The 20,259-nt window shown below is 41.1% G+C and overlaps 2 protein-coding genes across 7 annotated transcripts in view; one reads left to right on the top strand and one right to left on the bottom strand.

Moving 5' to 3' along the window:
* The window catches only part of col5a2a (collagen, type V, alpha 2a), a 44,287-nt gene extending 33,843 nt beyond the window's left edge, over window positions 1–10,444 (top strand). The window contains exons 34-54 of the mRNA XM_069662729.1: window positions 460–567; window positions 856–909; window positions 1,017–1,070; window positions 1,359–1,412; window positions 1,533–1,586; window positions 1,708–1,815; window positions 1,927–1,980; window positions 2,089–2,142; window positions 3,149–3,310; window positions 3,424–3,531; window positions 3,646–3,753; window positions 3,847–3,900; window positions 3,973–4,080; window positions 4,362–4,415; window positions 4,508–4,615; window positions 5,627–5,680; window positions 5,839–5,946; window positions 6,200–6,512; window positions 6,764–6,945; window positions 7,202–7,444; window positions 8,886–10,444. Coding sequence (XP_069518830.1) covers window positions 460–567; window positions 856–909; window positions 1,017–1,070; window positions 1,359–1,412; window positions 1,533–1,586; window positions 1,708–1,815; window positions 1,927–1,980; window positions 2,089–2,142; window positions 3,149–3,310; window positions 3,424–3,531; window positions 3,646–3,753; window positions 3,847–3,900; window positions 3,973–4,080; window positions 4,362–4,415; window positions 4,508–4,615; window positions 5,627–5,680; window positions 5,839–5,946; window positions 6,200–6,512; window positions 6,764–6,945; window positions 7,202–7,444; window positions 8,886–9,032 — 2,289 coding nt within the window. The 3' untranslated portion in view covers window positions 9,033–10,444. The remainder of the gene's footprint in view (window positions 1–459; window positions 568–855; window positions 910–1,016; window positions 1,071–1,358; window positions 1,413–1,532; window positions 1,587–1,707; window positions 1,816–1,926; window positions 1,981–2,088; window positions 2,143–3,148; window positions 3,311–3,423; window positions 3,532–3,645; window positions 3,754–3,846; window positions 3,901–3,972; window positions 4,081–4,361; window positions 4,416–4,507; window positions 4,616–5,626; window positions 5,681–5,838; window positions 5,947–6,199; window positions 6,513–6,763; window positions 6,946–7,201; window positions 7,445–8,885) is intronic.
* A 2,245-nt stretch (window positions 10,445–12,689) lies between these two features.
* gulp1a (GULP PTB domain containing engulfment adaptor 1a) overlaps window positions 12,690–20,259 on the bottom strand; it is a 97,538-nt gene continuing 89,968 nt past the window's right edge. For 5 of the 6 annotated variants that reach the window (XM_069663127.1, XM_069663132.1, XM_069663128.1 and 2 more), the window contains 6 exons: window positions 20,140–20,256; window positions 18,426–18,512; window positions 17,388–17,618; window positions 17,074–17,212; window positions 16,804–16,898; window positions 12,690–13,454 (listed from right to left, as the gene is read on the bottom strand). In XM_069663127.1, coding sequence (XP_069519228.1) covers window positions 13,383–13,454; window positions 16,804–16,898; window positions 17,074–17,212; window positions 17,388–17,618; window positions 18,426–18,512; window positions 20,140–20,256 — 741 coding nt within the window. In that variant the 3' untranslated portion in view covers window positions 12,690–13,382. The remainder of the gene's footprint in view (window positions 13,455–16,803; window positions 16,899–17,073; window positions 17,213–17,387; window positions 17,619–18,425; window positions 18,513–20,139; window positions 20,257–20,259) is intronic. The other variant, XM_069663133.1, reaches the window with a different exon arrangement.

Here is a 20,259-nt window from a genome sequence, read left to right as displayed (position 1 = left end):
GTTTAAAGATTAAAAAACTATGGGCCTAATTCACTAAAGGATTGCACAGCTTTTGCGCCGCTGGACCTGTGCAAATGACACAAAGCACACGCAAATGGTTAAATGCACCCCAAAGTGCGCTGCAGAGCTCTGTGCTCAAGCTCAGTTTCCACTGATCATGACAACAACTCCACCTTTTTGGCGACAAATTCCAAAAAGTTCTATTGAATCCCCCCCTGTATTTCTTTGTTTTATTACTCATGCATGAAAGGGCTACAGTTTGTCAGACTCATTCTATCAGCATATCACACAGAGACATCCAGAACAGACTGCTGCAGGAATTTTAGACAAAAGCATGTAAAAGTTTGCGACATAACATATAATTGTTGGTGGGTAGTGCTAAAAAAGAAAGTAATAATTCAATACATGTGCAATACATGTAGGCAATAAGCCCATTAACCTCTGTTCTTGTCCATGAAGGGCAGTCCTGGTCCTCCTGGGGCACTTGGTGACGTTGGCCCTCCAGGCCTTCAGGGAATGCCAGGAGAGAGGGGCATCTCTGGCCCTCCTGGGCCCAAAGGTGACAGAGTAAGTGCATCAACATCTTTTTTTAATGCTGCTAATTTTGTGTTTTCTAAATTACACATAAATAATAACACTACATGTGTCTTGACTGAAAAATGGTTTAACATGTGGTTGCAAAACCACATAATCAAGCAATTTGTTCCAGTGGAAGTTCACACTAGTGATCTTTGGAGATCTGAAGATGCTAGTTGTTATGTAACAATCAACAAGTCTGAGTTTGAATTAGATGTCAGAGCACTTTGCCAACTGGAGTGATTATGCCTGCCAATAACTTTAATGTCTTTTGCACAGGGAGCCATTGGTGAGAAAGGATCAGAGGGTACAGCTGGAAATGATGGTGCAAGAGTAAGCAAACTGTCCTTCACTTTTTTTTGTGTATTTTTGCAAATCTGAGTCTTGTCAGGACTTGTTCACTCTGAGATCTCCAACCACATTTTGTTTTGTCTGAACAGGGAGCCCCGGGTCCTGTCGGCCCGCTAGGACCTGCTGGACCCAGTGGAGAGAAGGTAGAGTGTTTTCTCTCTAACACACATGAAGAGGCTGCTTTTTACATCATAATGATTCCAGGCTGAGACAAGTCGTGTTCTGGGAAAGCGTCAGCTCCCAGGATGCCCGCTATGCTGTTAATCCTTCTGCTTCTTATGTTCTTGGCTGTGTTTGATAGCATGTTGCAGCCTGTGAAGGACACTCTTTGGCTGACAGTGCCTTTGCAAACCTCAAAAATACTGGAAAGCACAGGCTCACTGAATGATCGTAGAATTGAATGTAGAGAGTAACCTGTGGTATCTTTGCAGGGAGAACCTGGGCCCAAAGGACCACATGGACCACCAGGATCCAGAGGAGTACCAGTGAGTAGAACCTTTCAGTGTTTTCAAGTCATACATGAAGTAGATTGTTTTTACTCAGCTTTTCAGAATGAATGTACATTATTAGTGTGGTTTAATGTAATGATGTATCTCCTATGACAGGGAGCAAGAGGTGATCCTGGTCCCATAGGTGCTGTTGGATTTGTTGGACCCCTTGTAAGTACTCATTCACTGTTATGTTTGTATTGTCTGTATACAATAAATTGATCTTGAGAGATATCCCAGTGGGGGATGTAAAAGTAATGAAAGATTCTAACTTATCACCAACATTTCCCAGGGTCCTGATGGCCAACCTGGAGTCAAGGGAGAGCCTGGAGAGCCAGGTCAGAAAGGAGATGCTGGATCACCAGGGCCTCAAGGCTTATCTGGTGCTCACGGACCTCCTGTAAGTTGCAACACACAGAGATGAGATGAAAACTACTGTTGGGATATTAGTGCAACTGTGTTCAACATTTAATACAGATAGATGTTTGTCTAATAAGTGTTGTTTTTGTAGGGACCAACTGGTGTTGCTGGGCTGAAAGGCGGAAGAGGAACTCAGGGTGCACCAGTAAGTTCACCTCATAATTACAGAACTAATTTAGCTTCTCCAAACTGCAGATGTTGCATTCAGTTGCAATCTTCTAACTGAGGACCTTGTATAATTCTCTGCTTGCAGGGCCCCACTGGTTTCCCTGGATCTGCAGGAAGAGTCGGCCCACCAGGCCCAACTGTAAGTTCTCACCCGAGTTTGTATGAAAACACAGTTAGGGTAACAGGAAGAAACATTTGTCATACAAGTTTCAAAATAAGGGTCATCTTGCCACAGCCTAGTGTATTTTTTAGTGCACCTACTCTATCCCGTACAGAGTGTACTGGTGTGTGTTTAGTGCAAATGTTGTAGTACTTTTTGACTCATTTGAAGTCTTTATTGATTTTCATAGTACAATCATCAGCATAAACATACCGCCCTCGACCCACCCATCCTCCCTCCCACATACCCACTTATTCTGTCTCTTAACATCACCCTTACATTTACAGCCAGAATCAATATAGAATGTGACATTAACAATCGTACAATCAGTGATACCTCTAAAATATGCATACATGTATACATATGAAGATGTGTCAATTCAAAAAGTTACACCAGTGCTAAAAGAAAATTCCAGAACATGCCATCATCCCCTTCTGGGGTCTACCACTACATTAATATTTTGAGAGATTTGTTCTGCGTTTTCATCAAGTGAAAGCTCTCCAATATTTCCACTTTTTATAAAATCACCAAATTGTTTCCAGATTCCTTCATAAACACTCATTTGTTTTTCAAGGTATATGTTATTCTATTCTCTCCATTGTCATACATTGGGCAATGTTGTTACAAGCACCAATTGTAGGTGCAACCATTTTCTTCTATGCCTGTTGGTTACAAGTGTAGCAATATTATCTTGCAGTCCAGTGGAATATTCACAGACAAGATTGTCCTGATGTTATTGATCACATGTTGAATCATTAAAGAACATCTGTAAACCTGTTGGAAGGGAAGCATTCTAAAACAGACTATCTATGACCATATACACTTTACGCAGCAAATGGCCAGGTGTGCACAGGTATTTAACAGTGTCTCACCATTACTGGCCTTTTGGAACAATTATAAACACTTGCTTTCATATGTAGAAGGACAGCAGGTTGTGCAACATAATTTGTCTGAATTTACCTGCTGACCATTTCATATCTTCCAGGGTCCACTTGGAGAACCTGGACCTCTTGGACCACCTGGGAAAGAGGGTCCTGGTGGTCTTCGTGGAGACCACGGACCGCCTGGAAGACAAGGAGAGCGAGGGCCAGCAGGACCACCAGGCAGCCCGGGAGACAAAGGGGACTCTGGAGAGGACGGACCAACGGTAAAAAGATGATACTGAAATGACATCACATTTTATTTCTTTACTGACAAGTAACATTATGTTGAGCTACAGAAGCATCACCCTCAGTTTTTAATCTAAATCTGTGGCTCTAGGGTCCTGATGGTCCTCCAGGCCCAGCTGGAACTACAGGACAGAGAGGCATTGTGGGTCTTCCTGGTCAGAGAGGAGAGCGCGGGATGCCTGGCCTACCAGGACCGGGGGTATGTAGCATTTTTAAGACATGAACTTAACTCTTCATGTCATGTTGTTTATATTTTGATGAGTGTGTGTTAAGTGGAGTGTCCTCTTTAGTCGCCTTTTTTCATCTTTTTTAGGGTCCACCAGGAAAACAGGGATCCACAGGAACACCTGGAGATAAGGGTCCCCCAGGTCCAGTTGGTTCTCCTGGATTGAATGGACCTCGTGGTGATCCTGGTCCTGATGTAAGTACAACTTCTAAATGTTCTAGAGGTTCTCCATTGATTTCACCAGAGGGTGTCTCTAAGTTGTCTTACTGTTTTCTGTCTGCTCCTCAGGGTCCTGCAGGATCTGACGGTCCACCAGGCAAAGATGGAAGGCTGGGACAAAGAGTAAGAGAGACAACGAGAATCAAAACTTTTGTTGCATTGTTGCAAGTGTCTAATGGGTGGTTTCTTTTGCAGGGAGACCGAGGAGATTCTGGTCCGGAAGGTTTGGTTGGTCCTCAGGGACTTCCTGGCCCGCCAGGTCCTGTTGGAGCACCGGGTGATGCTGGAAGGAGAGGAGACGCTGTAAGTGGACTCTTATGCTTCTGTTTCTCCTGGAATCTTCTGCTCTCTGTGTTAGTTTGTCTGTCAGTCCATCGGCAGGACACAGGACTGGAATACCAGAGTCATATGTGAACTAAGAACACAGGATTCGAGCCCTTAGAGCGTCTTTGGAGTGTAATGAAGTTATATTAGGTGCTAGGAATGCTGTGTTTGGCTATAAGAAGGAGTTGGAGAGTTTTTCAGAGCTGGCAGAGATCTTTTATTCCCCCCGAGGGCTTTCTAACGATTTGACCTGTTTTCAGGGCTCAAGAGGACCTGTGGGTCCCCCTGGTTCCGCTGGAAAGAGAGGATTAGTGGTGAGTCTTTTTATGTTCAGAACTCAGAACTTTGATATAAACCTTGTTATTTCCAAACTAAAACTTAAATTTCTCAAATCTCTCTAATACAGGGACCCCAAGGACCAAGAGGAGATAAGGGTGACCTGGGTGATCATGGAGAGAGAGGGCAGAAGGGTCACAGAGGCTTCACTGGTCTGCAGGGTCTTCCTGGACCTCCAGTAAGTTCCACTGGTGCTCAGTAATCCAGTTCACAGTAATCCAGCCTGATCAAGCTGACTCATCTGAGTCACGTTCTCTCTTAAACATGCATCTGTATACAGTTTTTTCTCCGTCAGTCAGATTCACTTTAGCCAACGCTGTTCTATATGCCAATCAAATGATGTGGTAAATAGTTCAAATTCATTCACTTCACTTTTTAAAAGTTTCTGGTTCTTTTTAAAGTTTTCCAAAGACAGTGCCTGCACACAGTTCTCTCTCCTTGGAGTCTTCTGCTCGCTCTGTTCTTAGTCTTGTTCCTTCTTAGCAAAATAGTTTCTGCTTTATGGCTCATTTAGACAAAACTCTGTAGGGACAACCAAGGTTGTTCATCATTCACCCATTCACCTTTTCAATATTATCAGAGAAGGTTTAGAAGCTCAAATCGATGTCAGTTGTGACTGAGGAAATCACTGCAGTCCAAGGTTTCTCAAAGCTTTTTGATCCAAGGCATCAGACCATGGAGAATGTCATGTTATGAATGATGCAATGTGGGTGTAAATGAAAAGCCTGCCTGATGTAAATGAAGGACAAGTCGATAAACAGAAAAAGACCTTTAGAACCTATGAAAACATAAAAAGTACTTTCTAATGAATAAAAGTGGGAATTAATTTCTGTCGTATTCTCTAAAAGCTTTCTATTTTAATGCTGGAGTTATTGTAAGTTCTTCTACTCGAGTATCATCCTGTAAGTTGTAGCCATGAAGCGCTGGTGAATCTGTGAAAAATGTTTTTTTTTAGATAATTTTTTGACCTGATATGCCTTTATTGTGAGAAGACAGTTGATAATGTTGGAAACAGGGGAAGAGAGTGGGGATGAGACGCGGCAAAGGGCCGAGGGTGGGAGTTGAACCCGCCGCATGGAGGACTGTAGCCACCGCACATGGCCGCCGATTTAACCGCTGAGCTAAACCGGCACCAAAATATTTGTGTTTTTGAATGATATAAATATAAAGAGACTTTTCTTACCCTCAGGGTACGACAGGTGAGCAGGGAGCTCCAGGAATTATTGGACCAGGTGGGCCGAGGGTAAGTATTACAGTTCCATTTGTTTTCATCAATTTCATCTTTTGTACTCACATACATTTTCATAGATAAAGACAATATATATTTGAATTTCATGCCAGCTTTATGTTTATATCTTAAATCAAACAGCTAATTTTGACTTTTACTGTGATATGATTCAGGGGCCTCCTGGACCTATTGGGCCTCATGGAAAGGAGGGATACATCGGCCAGCCAGGACCAATGGGTCCTCCCGGAACTCGTGGACTGAGTGGAGAAATCGGACCAGAGGTACTGTCCCTTTTTATAGAGAGGAAGTATTTGTGATGAACTTATGAGAAGATAATGAAATTCACTTAAAAAACCGGCAGTAGTACAGCCAGCTAATAAAAAGATCAGACTGTCATTAAATGGTTGAACATCTTTTCAACAGATGTTCAGTAGACGGGGAACACAAAGTACGCAGTTTGAACCACTAAATAAAAACAACAGAAACATATTAATAACTAATGTTGAAAATACCCCACTACTCCTAAATCCACAGGGCCCTCCAGGAGAGCCTGGCCCCGCAGGCCCCCCTGGTCCCCCAGGACCCCCCATGGCTGCCATGGACGACCTGTTCGGCGGCCCTCACGATTACGAAGATTCCGGCCCTCCTCCTCCTCCTGAGTTCAGCGAGGACGAGGCTCTTCCCAACAGCAACTCCTCTACCATCGTGGCCGTGGACCCCGGCGTGCAGGCCACCCTGAAGGCCCTCAGCAGCCAGATCAACAGCATGAAGAGTCCTGACGGCACGAAGAAACATCCTGCCAGGACCTGCGATGACCTGAAGAGATGCTATCCCATGAAGAAGAGCGGTGAGTAGTATTTCTTCTTTATCTTTGTCCTTTAGTTTATTAAGCCCCTAGCTTCGCTGTTATTTGTCCTGTTCATCTCTCCTGTGTTTTTAAATCTAGTAATATTGTCAGGGCGATGTTTTGAACTGTGAACTAGACTTAATTATATGCAATAAAACAGATTTATTTTACTGATGCAGCCATAGCAGCTGCAGATAAATCATCCAAGAACAAATGTCTGTGTACCGCACACTGACCGTGTTGTTGTGTAGGTGAATTCTGGGTGGATCCAAACCAAGGCAGTGTGGAGGACGCCATCAAAGTGCACTGCAACATGGACACCGGAGAGACCTGCATCTCTGCCAACCCGGCCAGCATTCCTCGTAAAGCGTGGTGGAGCTCTTCCAGGAACAAACCTGTGTGGTTCGGAGCTGACATCAACCGTGGAACACATGTGAGCGCTTACATTTTGGTGATGGGGAGAGAGAGGGGAGCAGAGGAAGCTACAAACAATCTATGATGTTGTTAAAGACATTATAGAAGAAGAATCTTGTAAGGAACGTGTTCAGTTAATTAAACATAAAAACAACTACATGCAGAGGGAGAAATGTGTCCTCAGATCAGGTGCACATAAACTCATTTGCTGGAAAAATGCTGGAGTTTTGTGCTCTGTATTTGCTCTGTATTAATTACTTTATTTGTTTCCCTAGTTCGCTTATGGCAACAAAGATCAGCCGGCCAACTCCGTCACGGTCCAGATGACCTTCATCCGCCTGCTCTCTAAAGAGGCCTCTCAGACCATCACCTACCACTGCAAGAACTCTGTGGGCTACAAGGACGAGAAGAACGGCAACTACAAGAAAGCTGTGATCCTCAAGGGCTCCAACGATCTGGAGCTCAAAGCAGAGGGAAACAACCGCTTCAGATACACAGTGGTGGAGGACTCCTGCTCAGTAAGTTTCTACACGCTGAGAGGGGCTTTGCTCCTTTAACTTATTTATTCATTGTAAGGCTGCTATAATCCTATATTTCACTATTTCTCAGAAAATCAGAGGAAACAGTCAAAACCAACAATGAGTTTTTCCATCTATTAAAACCTCTTAAATCATATATATGTACAAAAAGTCCTAAATATAAATTAGTTTAATTTATGTTATTTTGAGTTATTTCTTATTTAAGATAGGTGGATACTGTAGTTTACAGCTGACAAAGCTGCTTTAATCAGTGTTTTAGGCCATGACTGCACTGTTTCAAAATGTAGCTTTTTCTCTGCGTTTCGGCCTTTCGTCCACACACAAACCGTTTTAGGTCACTGAAAACGGATCTTTTGTAAAACTCCGGCCAGGGTGAAGACTTTTAGAGACTACGTTTTCACAGAGACGTGTAGACGGGGTAAATGGCGTTTCTGGCTCGTGACGCCAGGCTATGTGCCGATATCTCCTGACGTCACAAATGAGGCGACATTCCTTGCAAAATGATGAACGAGACAGAAACAGTGATGCTTCTATCCCTGCTAACAGGACTTTTTACATGTTTACTCATATATGTACAGTTACTCGTCCACTATATTGATATATCGTACCCCTGCCTCGATGCGCCATTGCAGCCCGCCAGGTAGTCTTCCGGTGACTGATGTTTTTCAGACTTTTAATTGGCTGCGATTTTCTTCTTCTTCTTTGCATGACTGGGTTATATCGTGTACCTGTTGCTGTGGCCTCCTCATGACAGTGTTTCTGTTGTGTTTTTGCGTTTTCGTTTGGGTGGGATTTTTTATAGCCGTGCTGTGGGTTTTATTGGAAACGAAGGAGAGAAAAACATGTAGACATGGCCTTAGATTAAAGGATCAGTGTGTGAGGTTGCAGATTGCAGTGACAACAGTCCTGCTAACCCTCCCCTTGCAGCATGTAACACACTTGCAGCATGTAACACACAAATCCTTGTTTTGAAGGAGACCAAAACAGAGCTAAAAGATAGTACATGTAGGACCTAACTTTATCAGAAACATGACTCCAAATAGATGCTTAAAGGAAACTGAATGCTGCATAACAACTACATTACCTGTAATTCATTAGGTGTTGTGTTCATAGCTTTGTGTGCTGCCACCTAGTGGCTGAAATTCAATTTATGCAGCTTTAAGAAGTATTTTAAGACGATGAATGTGTTGGGGACTATTCATTGCAGTGCAATAATCAATTTTTTGGTCAGTGTTTCTCGACTATAAGAAAAATGTTTAATAAGGGTCAAGGTATGACGCAAAGAAAACTACTTTTTGAAGTCAGTGCCCAGATTCATTTAATAGAAAAAGCTGGTATAATGTTAACTGTATTATTGAAATAACAATCATATAGTGCCTTTGAGTTACTCTCTAAATTCCAATTTGTCTTTATTTTGCAGCAACCGAATGGCCGATGGGGCAAGACAGTGTTTGAGTACAGGACACAGAAAACAGCGAGACTTCCTATTGTGGACATTGCCCCTGTGGACATTGGTGGCTCAGATCAAGAGTTCGGCGTCGACATCGGGCCTGTGTGCTTCTTGTAAAACCGTCAGCTGGGACGCGTCGAGGAGAATCCTGAGACTATTGAACTGACAGCTGACGCGATCAGCCACATTGTACATACGAGTACTGAGGACTATTGTGGCCCTGTGGCAAGATATTTATTGTGCCTTCAACCCAGTTCAAGACATCGAAGATTTGTAAGTTACAATGAATGTTTGGAATTGACTAAAAAAATGGTTAAAATCAGAATCATTCCTGTCTTTTTGTGTTTGTTTGACTTCGAGCATGATGCATTTTGATGCTAACTCTTTCTGTAGTGAAGAGCGGTTCTTTCAATTTTATTTCACGAAGCAAAATTGCCAAAGATTTAAGAAAATAAAAGCTTTAAATAATAACTGCTGTTTATAAGCCGAGTAAAATCCCATCAAAGCTACGTTAAATGTTCCGCCACTACTATTTTTTACAAAATGTCTATTCTTTCTTGTTCTAAATGTTTGAATATAAAACAACATTGTGGTGCTATTGAGGAAGCAATACAGCCAAAGATGCCTTCACTGGCGCAGGTATTTTCTCAAGACAGTTTTGATGAACCAATGTCTGTATCCAGTTATTTGAAACTCTGTACCGACACGTGGAACATTAAAGACGCATTGAGACTGTCGATTCCTCAGTGTTAGCTACCTCGTCACCGAAACTGAGAACCGACGACACTACATGTAAATCTTGTTTTCACAGGTGCTGTTTTGTAAGTAGTGTGAACCTTGTGCACTTCTCCCGGCTGCGCGGTACAGGGCAGGGTTTGGGGATACCAATAAAGATCTTTCTGTCGTCGACGGAGAGACGAATGAGGTGTCGTGTGAGTGGTGTGTGGTGATTTGTAACTTTGTTTCTCTTTAATTTTCGATATACAGTAAAAGGTAGCACAGCATTTTCTATTTTTATGCATGTCAGTTCCCCCTTTCTCAGTATCCTGGACTTATATGCTCTTGAAATCCTTTTTATACTCAGTTTTATAGAATAAGGTGGCTGTGAGTGCCTGTTTGCTTTGTATTTCTTGCTTTGCAACAAATTAAACAATATGCTTGTTAATCCCCCCAAAGCTCCTGTCATATTAATTCAGGTATAGTTAGGTTCTCCATGTTTGTCATTTTGCACACAAACTTATTTTAGATCTATTTTGTAGCTAAAAAGCATTTATGTATTTAATATAGTCTCACAGTTGTTTTTTAATGTAAGCTGTTTGTTTGTGCCTTTTAGCAATTCTGTTGTGACCATTTGGTTCATTTTGAGTATATTTATTATAGATTTGTAAGTTTTAAGAGGCTTGACTGCCTGCTCACACCCCAGAGGCAGAGAGGAGGAGGAGCAGCAGGAGGAGGAGGAGGAGGAGGAGGAGGAGGAGGAGGAGGAAAAGGGGCTTTCCACACTGGAAGCAGAAAATAAATATTGAAAATACTTCTCTCTGCCTGTTCTTGTTTCAGAAGTTCAACTGGTCTTATTAAAAAAACTTTGTACTGTACTGTAGAGTAAGTGTAAAAAAATCTGATGCAAATACCCACGGAAAATTAGAGATACAGAAAAATGTGATGTTAGAATACATGTAGCTCAAACCAGATTAAAGTGAAGAAATACGAAAGTACTGTTGCCAAATGTCGCTGATTACTGCTCATGGTGGATTCATGTTGGGTCTCTCGGTTTAGACCTGTTCTTTTTTGTAAAGTGTCTTGAGATAACTGGTTACGATTTGGTGCTATGCAAATAAAATTTGATTTGAATTTGATCTGAAGTACGGAAGGGGCAGCGTGAACTGCTCCTGAAACTTTATCAACATTCAAACATTCACGTATCTTCAGTGTCTACATCGCTGCTGCCATGCTAGCACTCCTGTTAGGCTAAAGCCTTGTTTGGAACATTAATGTTTTAAACTAAATGCTAATGTCAGAATGCTAACATACACAATGACAATGCTAACACACTGATGTTTGTTTTGCCTAAGCTCAGTTTGTTAGCATGCTAGCATAAGCTAATTAGCATACAACGTGTCGCTTTAAAGTGTAAGGGGGTCATCAGAAGTATTAGAATTCCTTCTGTGGGGAAGATACAGTTTGTGTACCAAATGTCATAGCAATACATCCAATCATGGTTGAGATATAACACAAAGATATGCTATCCTAATGGAAGTCTTGAAACTAAGAACGAGTGAGCTAAACTTTGTTCAAAAAATGTTCCAAAAGGAAACTGTGCTCATCAGAAACAGCCCTCTATATCATCTGTGAAACAGCTTTTTAAGACCCTGTTTATGTTCGTAGTTATGAGGCAACCTCTAGTGGCCACAGCAAGAAGGACTAGACACAAGGCGGAAGTCATCTGACATACTACGAAGACTCAAGTCCAAAATGATCAGCTGTCAGGGCGATGGATGTGCCAAACACACGGAAAAGTCATGTGATCACGAACGTCAGGATTCATTTTATAGGAGGGTCTGCACAGAGTGTCGTAGCCATAGAGATATTTCTTGTCCAAAGGTGGATTGATTGATCAACTCTGCAACCTGTAGAGCCATGGAAAGCAGCAGGGCTGATAATATAGATCTGTATGAGAAGAGAACATTTCACATACAAAAATAATAACTTTATATTGCACAACACAGACGTCCTGTACAAGATGTGCAGTGGTCTGCTGGGGAGGAGGGAGCACAGAGAGGGACAGGGAGAGACTGAACAAGGAGGGCCAGTTCTGTCCTGGACTGTTCTCTGGACTCTGGAGGATGTTAGCAAAACTGACATCTATCATGGACAACCCTTCTCACCCCCTGCATGAGACTGTGGGGGCCTTAAGCAGCTCCTTGAGCAGCAGACTGAGTCACCCACCATGCAAGAAGGAGCACGACCACAGGTCCTTCATGCATTCATACTACAATTAGACATATTCTACTTTCTATACATAGTATATCATGCTATGCAATAATTACGCCCCACCCTAAGGCAGCCCTATGGGGCTAACAACAAACCACAATTGACCCAAATATAACCATGTGAACACCTTAAGACACTCAAATACATGAGATTTATTAAATGACAATTAAACAACCAAATTATTAACTGAAGGCGAACAAAAGCAACGAGAAACTCAACAACACAAAAACCCAGTGTGAGAGGCAGAACCACAGCAGTCCCCACTCCAGAAGCCTCTCTTGATGTCAGTGCTGGTGTCTTAAATTGACTACTGATCCACGGCCAGGTGCACCTCATTAGCAATTAGGTTCACCTGCAGAGTTTAGAATAGAAGGGGGAAAGGGACAAACAGAACAGGAAGCACATACAGCCGTAACACTGTGCAATAATACAGCAAAATTTAATCTTATTCTGGTTTTAATCATAATACTACACACCATGTGTGTTTTTGATTTTAAAAAATTACTGTACTGTTTTCTGTGCAGAAAAATAACCCCTGCATATCTTTCGACAAAGTAAAGGTTCATAGTGTGGATAGTTTTGTTACTGTTATTATTTATATTGTCAGAATTTTTATCTTGTATGCCACCTGTACTTTCTATTTTTAGTACTTATGTACTTTACTTAATTTGTCTGTTTTGTGAGCTGCTGTAACAATTTCCCTTGTGGGGGTTCAGTAAAGCTTATCTTATCCTAATTAATTGTAAATGACAGAAATAATGACAAGTATTTTTTTCAGTAAGTTTTTCTTTAATAACTGCAACAACAAAGTCAATGCAACCAAAAGTAAAATAATGGGAATAGTACTGTGTGTGGACAGAGGCTGTCCAGTAAAAGTGCCTTCTGGTGCAAGAAAAGAGGAGACTAAAATGATGACAAAGTAAAAATATGTCGACTAAATACTGAAATGGCAACTTCATGTTGTGTGATACAAAAATATAACAACTCAATGTCAGTAACAAAGGTTGTGAGTCAGCCATAAAAAAGATGAGACTGGATTATTAACTATATATTGTGTAAAATAAGATATGTGACGTTATGGTCAAGCTGTGTTAATGATACAGATTCCATTTATTATCGTCGCCATACAAACAGGAATGTATTAACAATACAGATTTCAAATGGTGCTACACACAAACTGTCTCATATGAAAATTCTGTGTACCATTGGACATATTCGACTATTTACATCCCTCATTGCCTGTGCAAGCAAAGGTACTCAAAACTAATCCTTCCATAAGTTTTTTCTTTTACAAAAATAGTTCTTTTCTATAATGGATCTGAGTTTACCTTGAAATATCAGAAAACCAATCTAAATGCAAATGCATATAAACCTCAAGATGAAAAGTGTGACATCTTGACTCGACCGTGGAGTGGATTTTGGCACTTCTTCATACAAACGAGTTAAAAGTACGCGACAAAGAGCATCTTCTTGGCATCAGCAGCGTCCGTCGAGCGGGTCCAGGGAGAAGACGGTGCCCTCTAAGGTTAGTCCCATTTTGAACCCCTCCTGTAAGACACAGCAGAGCAGAGCTGTGACATTCAGCCACACTGACATGGTCTCTGTGGGGTTACATGAGTCTGTGTAATACTTAGATCGGAGCTATTGAAGTGCTAAACAAAACAGACATCACAGCACGGTTGTTAAGTCATGCTTGGTCATGCATTATGTGAAGGATCATAAACTCTGAAGAAAACAACGAGGCATGCATCTTAATGGGACAAGCGCTGTTGAAACTCATATGAAATTTAATATCAGATAAAAAAGAGAAGCTGTGTTATTTCATTGTTCCTATTTCACTTGATTTGACGTATCAAATGTGACATTTGTCACTAAAACTGTGTCAGAATTATGTGCAATAATTGCCTGAAAACTTAGTTTAAGTGTCTAATGTATCTTACTATATTTAAAAATTTGAGAGGGTTAGAGCAAAATTAATTACAGGGTACAGAGTTAGCAAGAATGCTCATTTACACCTGTAGTCCCCAGGCAATAGAAACATTACAAATGAACAATACACAAGTCTTAAAAAACTACAGTGTGCACCATTTTAAGTTAAAAATGATCCCATTCCAGGTTGCCTAAAGCCACTGTATATAAGCCACAGTCTAAAATATGAAGGCTCAAACACACCGCTGTGTATCGTAACTCTCCTCAGAGAAAGATGAACACTTCAGAGAGGATGGAAGAAGTGCGTTTTACATCACACTGGATTTGTAAGAGCATGCAACATCCCCCGAAGCATGCAAGACAAAATCACAGACAGAGAAGCTGAGTACAAACCATCTCTGACGCTACAGGTGGAACAGACAAGAGAGGAAGATAAGTTGTTAGTGATTAAGGAGAGGAAGAACTTGAAGGAAAAGTTAAAGTGCAGGAAAATAAAGGGTGTAAGTGCAACATCTCCCCCTACTGGCAACACCCTGCAACTATTTTGCAAATAGAAACAGAAGTTTCAGCAGATTTTTAAAATCCAAAAGTCCTTACTTTGTAACCAGAGTGTAATTCAAACCTCACAATGTAATCCTTTACACAAACTCAGAGAGAAAGACTGATTGTAGAGATGAACTGTATTTGTAATGATCGTCTGATTGCATGCCAAGCTAAAGCACTGGTTCTCAAATGTTTTCCCCAAGCCCACTTTGCAGGCAGAAACATGTCTGTACTCCCAAATACCACCGCAAAACAACGTAATTGTTCTAAACCGTTAACAATATAGAGATATTAGTAAAACATCACATAGGAATTTAGCTGAATCAAGTAAGACTTTATCAATTACTTTTAGTCATTACATTTTTCCATTTTCATTCTAATTTAGAACATTGAGCCTTTATAGATGACTCAGAAGACTCATCAAATTCACTCTCTTGTAAATTAAAAACAGACATGATGGATACTTTCTGTGTGTCCTCAATACACCTGAGGTTTCTTCTGATAATCATAATGATAAAACGTGAACCCTGATGAGGTTCAATATCAAGCCTCTATTCTTCCCTTGTACTCGGATCATTTAATAATGTCACGTAGGTAACCTCACATATTGCCTTGGTAATAACTCTGGTACGGAGTGGAGCCAGCAGGAGCTGCTACAGCGATTAACTATCAGTGGCAAATGAAAACTGGCTTTAGAGCAGATTGAATGTAAATGGAAAGCAAGTGCAGTGTAATTCGTTTTTGATTAAACATATTGTTTTTTCAAGTTCAACATACATCAGTTGGTTTCACAAAATCTCATGAGGAGACTTTGAACTGCTGAATTCCATTTACTTTGTCACGAGCTTCTAGTGAGAAAATTAATCCCACGCTGCCTGAATACAGTTAGCTTACATGCTCACACTTTCTTGATTTCAACATTAAAGTAGTAATCTCTAAGATCTCAGTTTCGTTCTCTTTGGCGACACCTATGGTGATAAAAGTTGACTTGATTTTCCTCGCTGATGGTCGCTTTCCTTTTTAGACTGTTTGCCTTCATCTGAGCGTCGAATGTGTTTCTTTTTCTGTATTTCTTTTCTGTATTTTCACTTATTTTTGAAGTTGTATCTGTTGTATCTGCAGTCTGTGGCGACTTTCACGGAAAAAATCACATGCGGCGCCCAGTTAGTGACACGTTTTCCATCAGCCAGCAGTGGTTGGTCTGCCAGAGAGGGTAGGCGGAGCTAAGCGGATGCTTTTCCGGTCTCTGCAAGTGTTGCGAGTAAACAGTAATCTACTATGGCTGAACAAACAAAGAGAAGATCGATGACTACAGATACAACTTCAAAAATAAGTGAAAATCCAAAGAAAAAGAAAACAAATTGTACGCTCAGATGAAGGCAAACAGTCTAAAAAGGAAAACGACCACCAGGGGGGAAAAATCAAGAGTTAGAACCGTGACAAAGGGAGCCAACTGTGGACATCTGTTTAAATTGGGAAGTGTCCTCTCACAAATATTGTTTATTGCCATTAGGGGGCGCCCAAGAGAACAAAACTGAAATCTTCGAGATTGACAGTTTAACTGACATGTTTACTTGATGAGCATCACATTATGTTAGTTTGCAATCACAATAACAGAAGTCTTTCGAGCCTTGCTGGTGGTTTGTTGACCTGCCCTGCAGTTTGAGAACCATTAAGTGTCAGCAATGATTTGTCCCCTCTAAACGAAGCATGGACGAGCTCCCGGTGAAACACTATTGACTGACTTTCATTTAGACTCCCAGACAGCGCGGGACAATTATGTGTTATGTCTGATAAAATTGGCTGCGAGGACTGATAAGACACTGTCATTATTATTTTTTTAATAGTCAATAAAAAACTCATCTCTTTACTTATTGCTCCACCAAACCACAAATAGAGCTGCATACAAATGTTCCACTGTGATATTAAGACATTTTACAGAACACTGAGCATCCTCGCTTGTTTTGACTCCACTTGAATGCATCAATACAAAGTCTTCAGTGAGAACACAGAAGACTTTGTTTTGATGCATTTATAAATGAATGCTGAACTGGTTTTATGTGTGTGATAAATCTTAATAAAGACTGCGAATGAGGCGATCCCTCACATCTGCTTGTTTTTTCACTTTATAGACAACAGCATGACAAATGTGATCTGCTGTGAAAGTAAATACTTCGAATAAACTGCCTACTGGAGCTGGCATACAGTGCACTGCAGGCCAATTAGGACCAAACTCTCCAGAAAGTGCCCACCTCTGAGCCATCGCCCATGATGCACAAAGCCTTTGTTCAAATAAACAAGAGAAAATCTTGTTTGAAAATCTTCAAAGTGCTGACAGCAGGCCAGGATTCACTGTTTAATCAGCCTCCATACTGTTCTTTAAAAACAACACAAAGCGAGGAGTCAGACTCAGACAGGAGCTCACCTGCATCTCATCCAGCTTTGACTGAATGTCTGGAGGGAAGTCAGCTGCCCCGCAGGTGAATGGATCAAATGGCTCAGCACCAAACAGATCTTTCCCTAAAAACAAAGACAGCAGGTAAACGTCACGCTGACTGCAGAGGAAGAACAGCTTTAATAGAAGGAATTAGCCTTAAACAGCTGCAATCCTTCAGTGCTGCAGGATATATCTTTAAGCTGAACTAATTAAAATCTGCAAATCTTATAATCACATAGTGTTGAAGTAACTACTCACTTATATCTGGTGGTAATGTGGTGGGTGGTGGTGGTGGGCAGCCATTGCTGGCCTGTGTGGGTACCAGTGGTGTCACAGGGGAGAAGGGAACCATGTCGAAAACGTCTGTAGACTGTGGTTTCATGGAAATACTCCCTGCCTGTGAGAGAAGGCATCAAAGCAGTGAAATCAAAGTGCTAGACAAAACTAAACAGCTATTTTTAAACACAAGGCAATAAAAGAAGCAGAAAAAGACAAAAGCAGAAGATAGAAAAGGCCTAAGGGACAAGCAACAAAGCAAAGAGCAGAAAGAAAGAAGGAAATAGTGTGTTTACGCGAGGCCGCGGGATGCTGCATCCCTCGGTAGGCTTAGGAGGAAGGAGAGGAGGTTTGGCAGGCGGAGGAGTTAGTAGCCCGGAGGACAGGTTGGAATCCGGCGAGCTCATAGGAGTGAGCGTGACGGAGGAGATTTCCAGACAGGAGAACGACTTGATGCTGTGACACCAGAAGAGAGAGGACGGCCTCTGCAGCATGTATGCTTCATTAGACGAGTTTATGTGCAGCGGCTGAGAAGAGATCGCAGACAGAAAATGACCAGAGAAGGACAATTATATTCAGTTATGCAGAGCAGGAGAGGTGAGGGTAATTGCATTCGCAGGAGGCTCGCACAAATACGGGCATTTGGCCCAATTAGATGGGGGGTGTATCACATTCCTCATCAGACCAATCAGGTGTGTAATTGTTTTCCATCAGACACAGCTTAGACCCCCACACACTCCCTCCAGAGAGGTTTGGTCATTTCAAACTTTAGTTTGAGGCGGTGCATTTAATCACAGAAGCAATATTAGCTAACACAGCTCTCCTTAGAAATACTGGAGGAACTGGAGTTTAATTTGAACAGCTTTCATAATTAAAACCTTGTCATGGTTGTGGACTTTTGGCCGACGTGGAACACTTGAATCCCAAATGATTCGAGACTCATAATACAGAAACTACAATCAAAGTAAACTATGAGACTTTTAGATTAGGAAATAACCAAATGTTGTTGTTAGAAACAGCTACTAAACATGCTCTCGTTCAAGTCTGCATACTTTGGGGTTTGGCTGTTACAAGCTTACTAGTTCTGGTACGAACAGTAGCCAATAGTGTCTAATGTTTGAAAAGATATTTCTATGTAGCTGATTAGAAAAGCTGTTACTATACATTTCAGCATTATGTGTGCTACAGTCACTGCCGCTCAGAAGCAGTTTGTTCAATCTCTAAACTGAAGAGGGGTGTGTGTGTGTGTGTGTGTGTGTGTGTGTGTGTGTGTGTGTGTGTGTGCGTGTGTGTGTGTGTGTGTGTGTGTGTGTGTGTTTGCACTTTGTGCTTACTGGTGGCACATGAGCAATCATCAGCTGTTCTTCGAGATCTTGAAGTTGTTTCTTCAGCTCAGAGTTTTCTGTTTCCAGTTCTTGAATCTGCACAAACACAAGAGCAGCTCAGTGGTTTCAGTAGTCGCAGTAGATTTAAGCCTAAATTGAGTGCAGCATGGCGTCTGATATCGAAACATCAACTGTAAAAAAAGGATTTAAGTATAACTGCAATGTCATGTTTCATGAAACTGTATCATCACTCTTCTGTGATGATCTTTCTAGCTACCGTAAAATTTAGTGTATAATACGCACTTTAATACTTTTTTTTTTTAATCTAAAAAGTGGGCTGCCTCATATATACCAGAGCGACCAATATACCAGTATAAAATGCAGAGAGAGGTATGTTATTGTGCTACTGTGTTTTTCCGGACTGCAAACTCGACATGGTAAAAACAGATGATAGGCTGTGATTTCTGTGTTTTTAATGTGTTTTAAATGAAAAAAATTGAAATAGTGTTGACATATTTTTATTAATAAAGACCTATAGAAACCTTTTTTCCTCTGGGACACCCCCAAAAACAGACTGCGGCTTTTATTCTGGTGCGACTTATAATCCGGATTTTACGGTATTTTATATTAAAACATTTTTTAAAAAGTAGAAAGACGTCCTGGTGGTTGTAAGCGTCTAACAACTAGTAGAGTTGCACTTTACATCATTCAGTGTTTCCAAAGAATGATTGACTGACAGTGTAACTGTGGCATGGAAGTGGAATCTATTTGCATCTTGACAGTATTTGAAATGATACTTTCCCCTTCAAAAAAAGCAACAGCATAAGTAGGACTATGCAAATATTTACAAGAGGGTCATAAAACCGATGATCGCCACAATAAAATAATGTCATGAGGATATGTTATTATCCTGTAAGACAAAGGCCAGAAACTGTGTCATAATTAGTGTAAAACTTCTTGAGTTATGGCAAAAAAAACCTGTCAGGGATCAGAGTGACCTTTGACCTTTAACCTCCCCATACTGGTCAGTTCATCCCTGAATCCAAGTGAGCGTTTGTGCCAATTTTGAAGATATTTTCTGAACTTCAGGCGTTCTTGAGAAATTGTGTTACATAATTGCCGAACAGATGGACAGACAGAAGGACAGTCTACCACAAAACATTAGGCCTCCAGCCATATTGTTATTACACACTGTGATATGGGAACTATCTCCAAGGTCAACAACGGCCTTTGATGGTTGAACGTCTTATTTAATATTCTGTCTAAAGTTTGGACTACCATACTGTTTCAGCTTTTTCCGAGTAGCTAAAACACCAACGAGACATATTTGTAACTATCAATTTGAGAAATGACTGCAGATGATCATTAAGATACATGTCGCACGGATGTTTAGCTTCCGCATTCTGTCAATAATTTAATTCAGTTCATGCAAATGTTTTAATCAATCATAATTTAAACAAAACCGCAGTTTCAGCAGGGTGCACAATAATTCAATTTCAGAGGGAGTCGGTAACAACACAACAATCATTAATATTCATTACTGACATTTTTCATCAACACAGCTTCATTTTCCCGACCGGATGATTTAAACCGGTCCATAAGAAACAAGCTCTGCATTAATTAACAAAAATATGGCTGTGTCAGCATGGTGGTACGACTTCTCAAAGTCAATTAGAGTCGATGTGAGAGCAAACACGCTGAATCAGACGGACGTGAGACGTACTCTTTTCTGTAGAGTTCCAATCTGTTTCCTGGTTTCCACGTCTTTGCCTCCAGATTCCAGGAACTTCTTGTAGGCCAAGTCGAAGGCCTGGCCGATAGTTAGAGTTATCTCTTCTGCCTG

This window comes from Semicossyphus pulcher, unplaced genomic scaffold (genome assembly GCF_022749685.1).
Source record: "Semicossyphus pulcher isolate SPU_LCO1_2020_fin unplaced genomic scaffold, fSemPul1.0.p SCAF_15, whole genome shotgun sequence".
NCBI lineage: Eukaryota > Metazoa > Chordata > Actinopteri > Labriformes > Labridae > Semicossyphus > Semicossyphus pulcher.
This window is presented reverse-complemented; position numbering and strand designations above follow the sequence as displayed.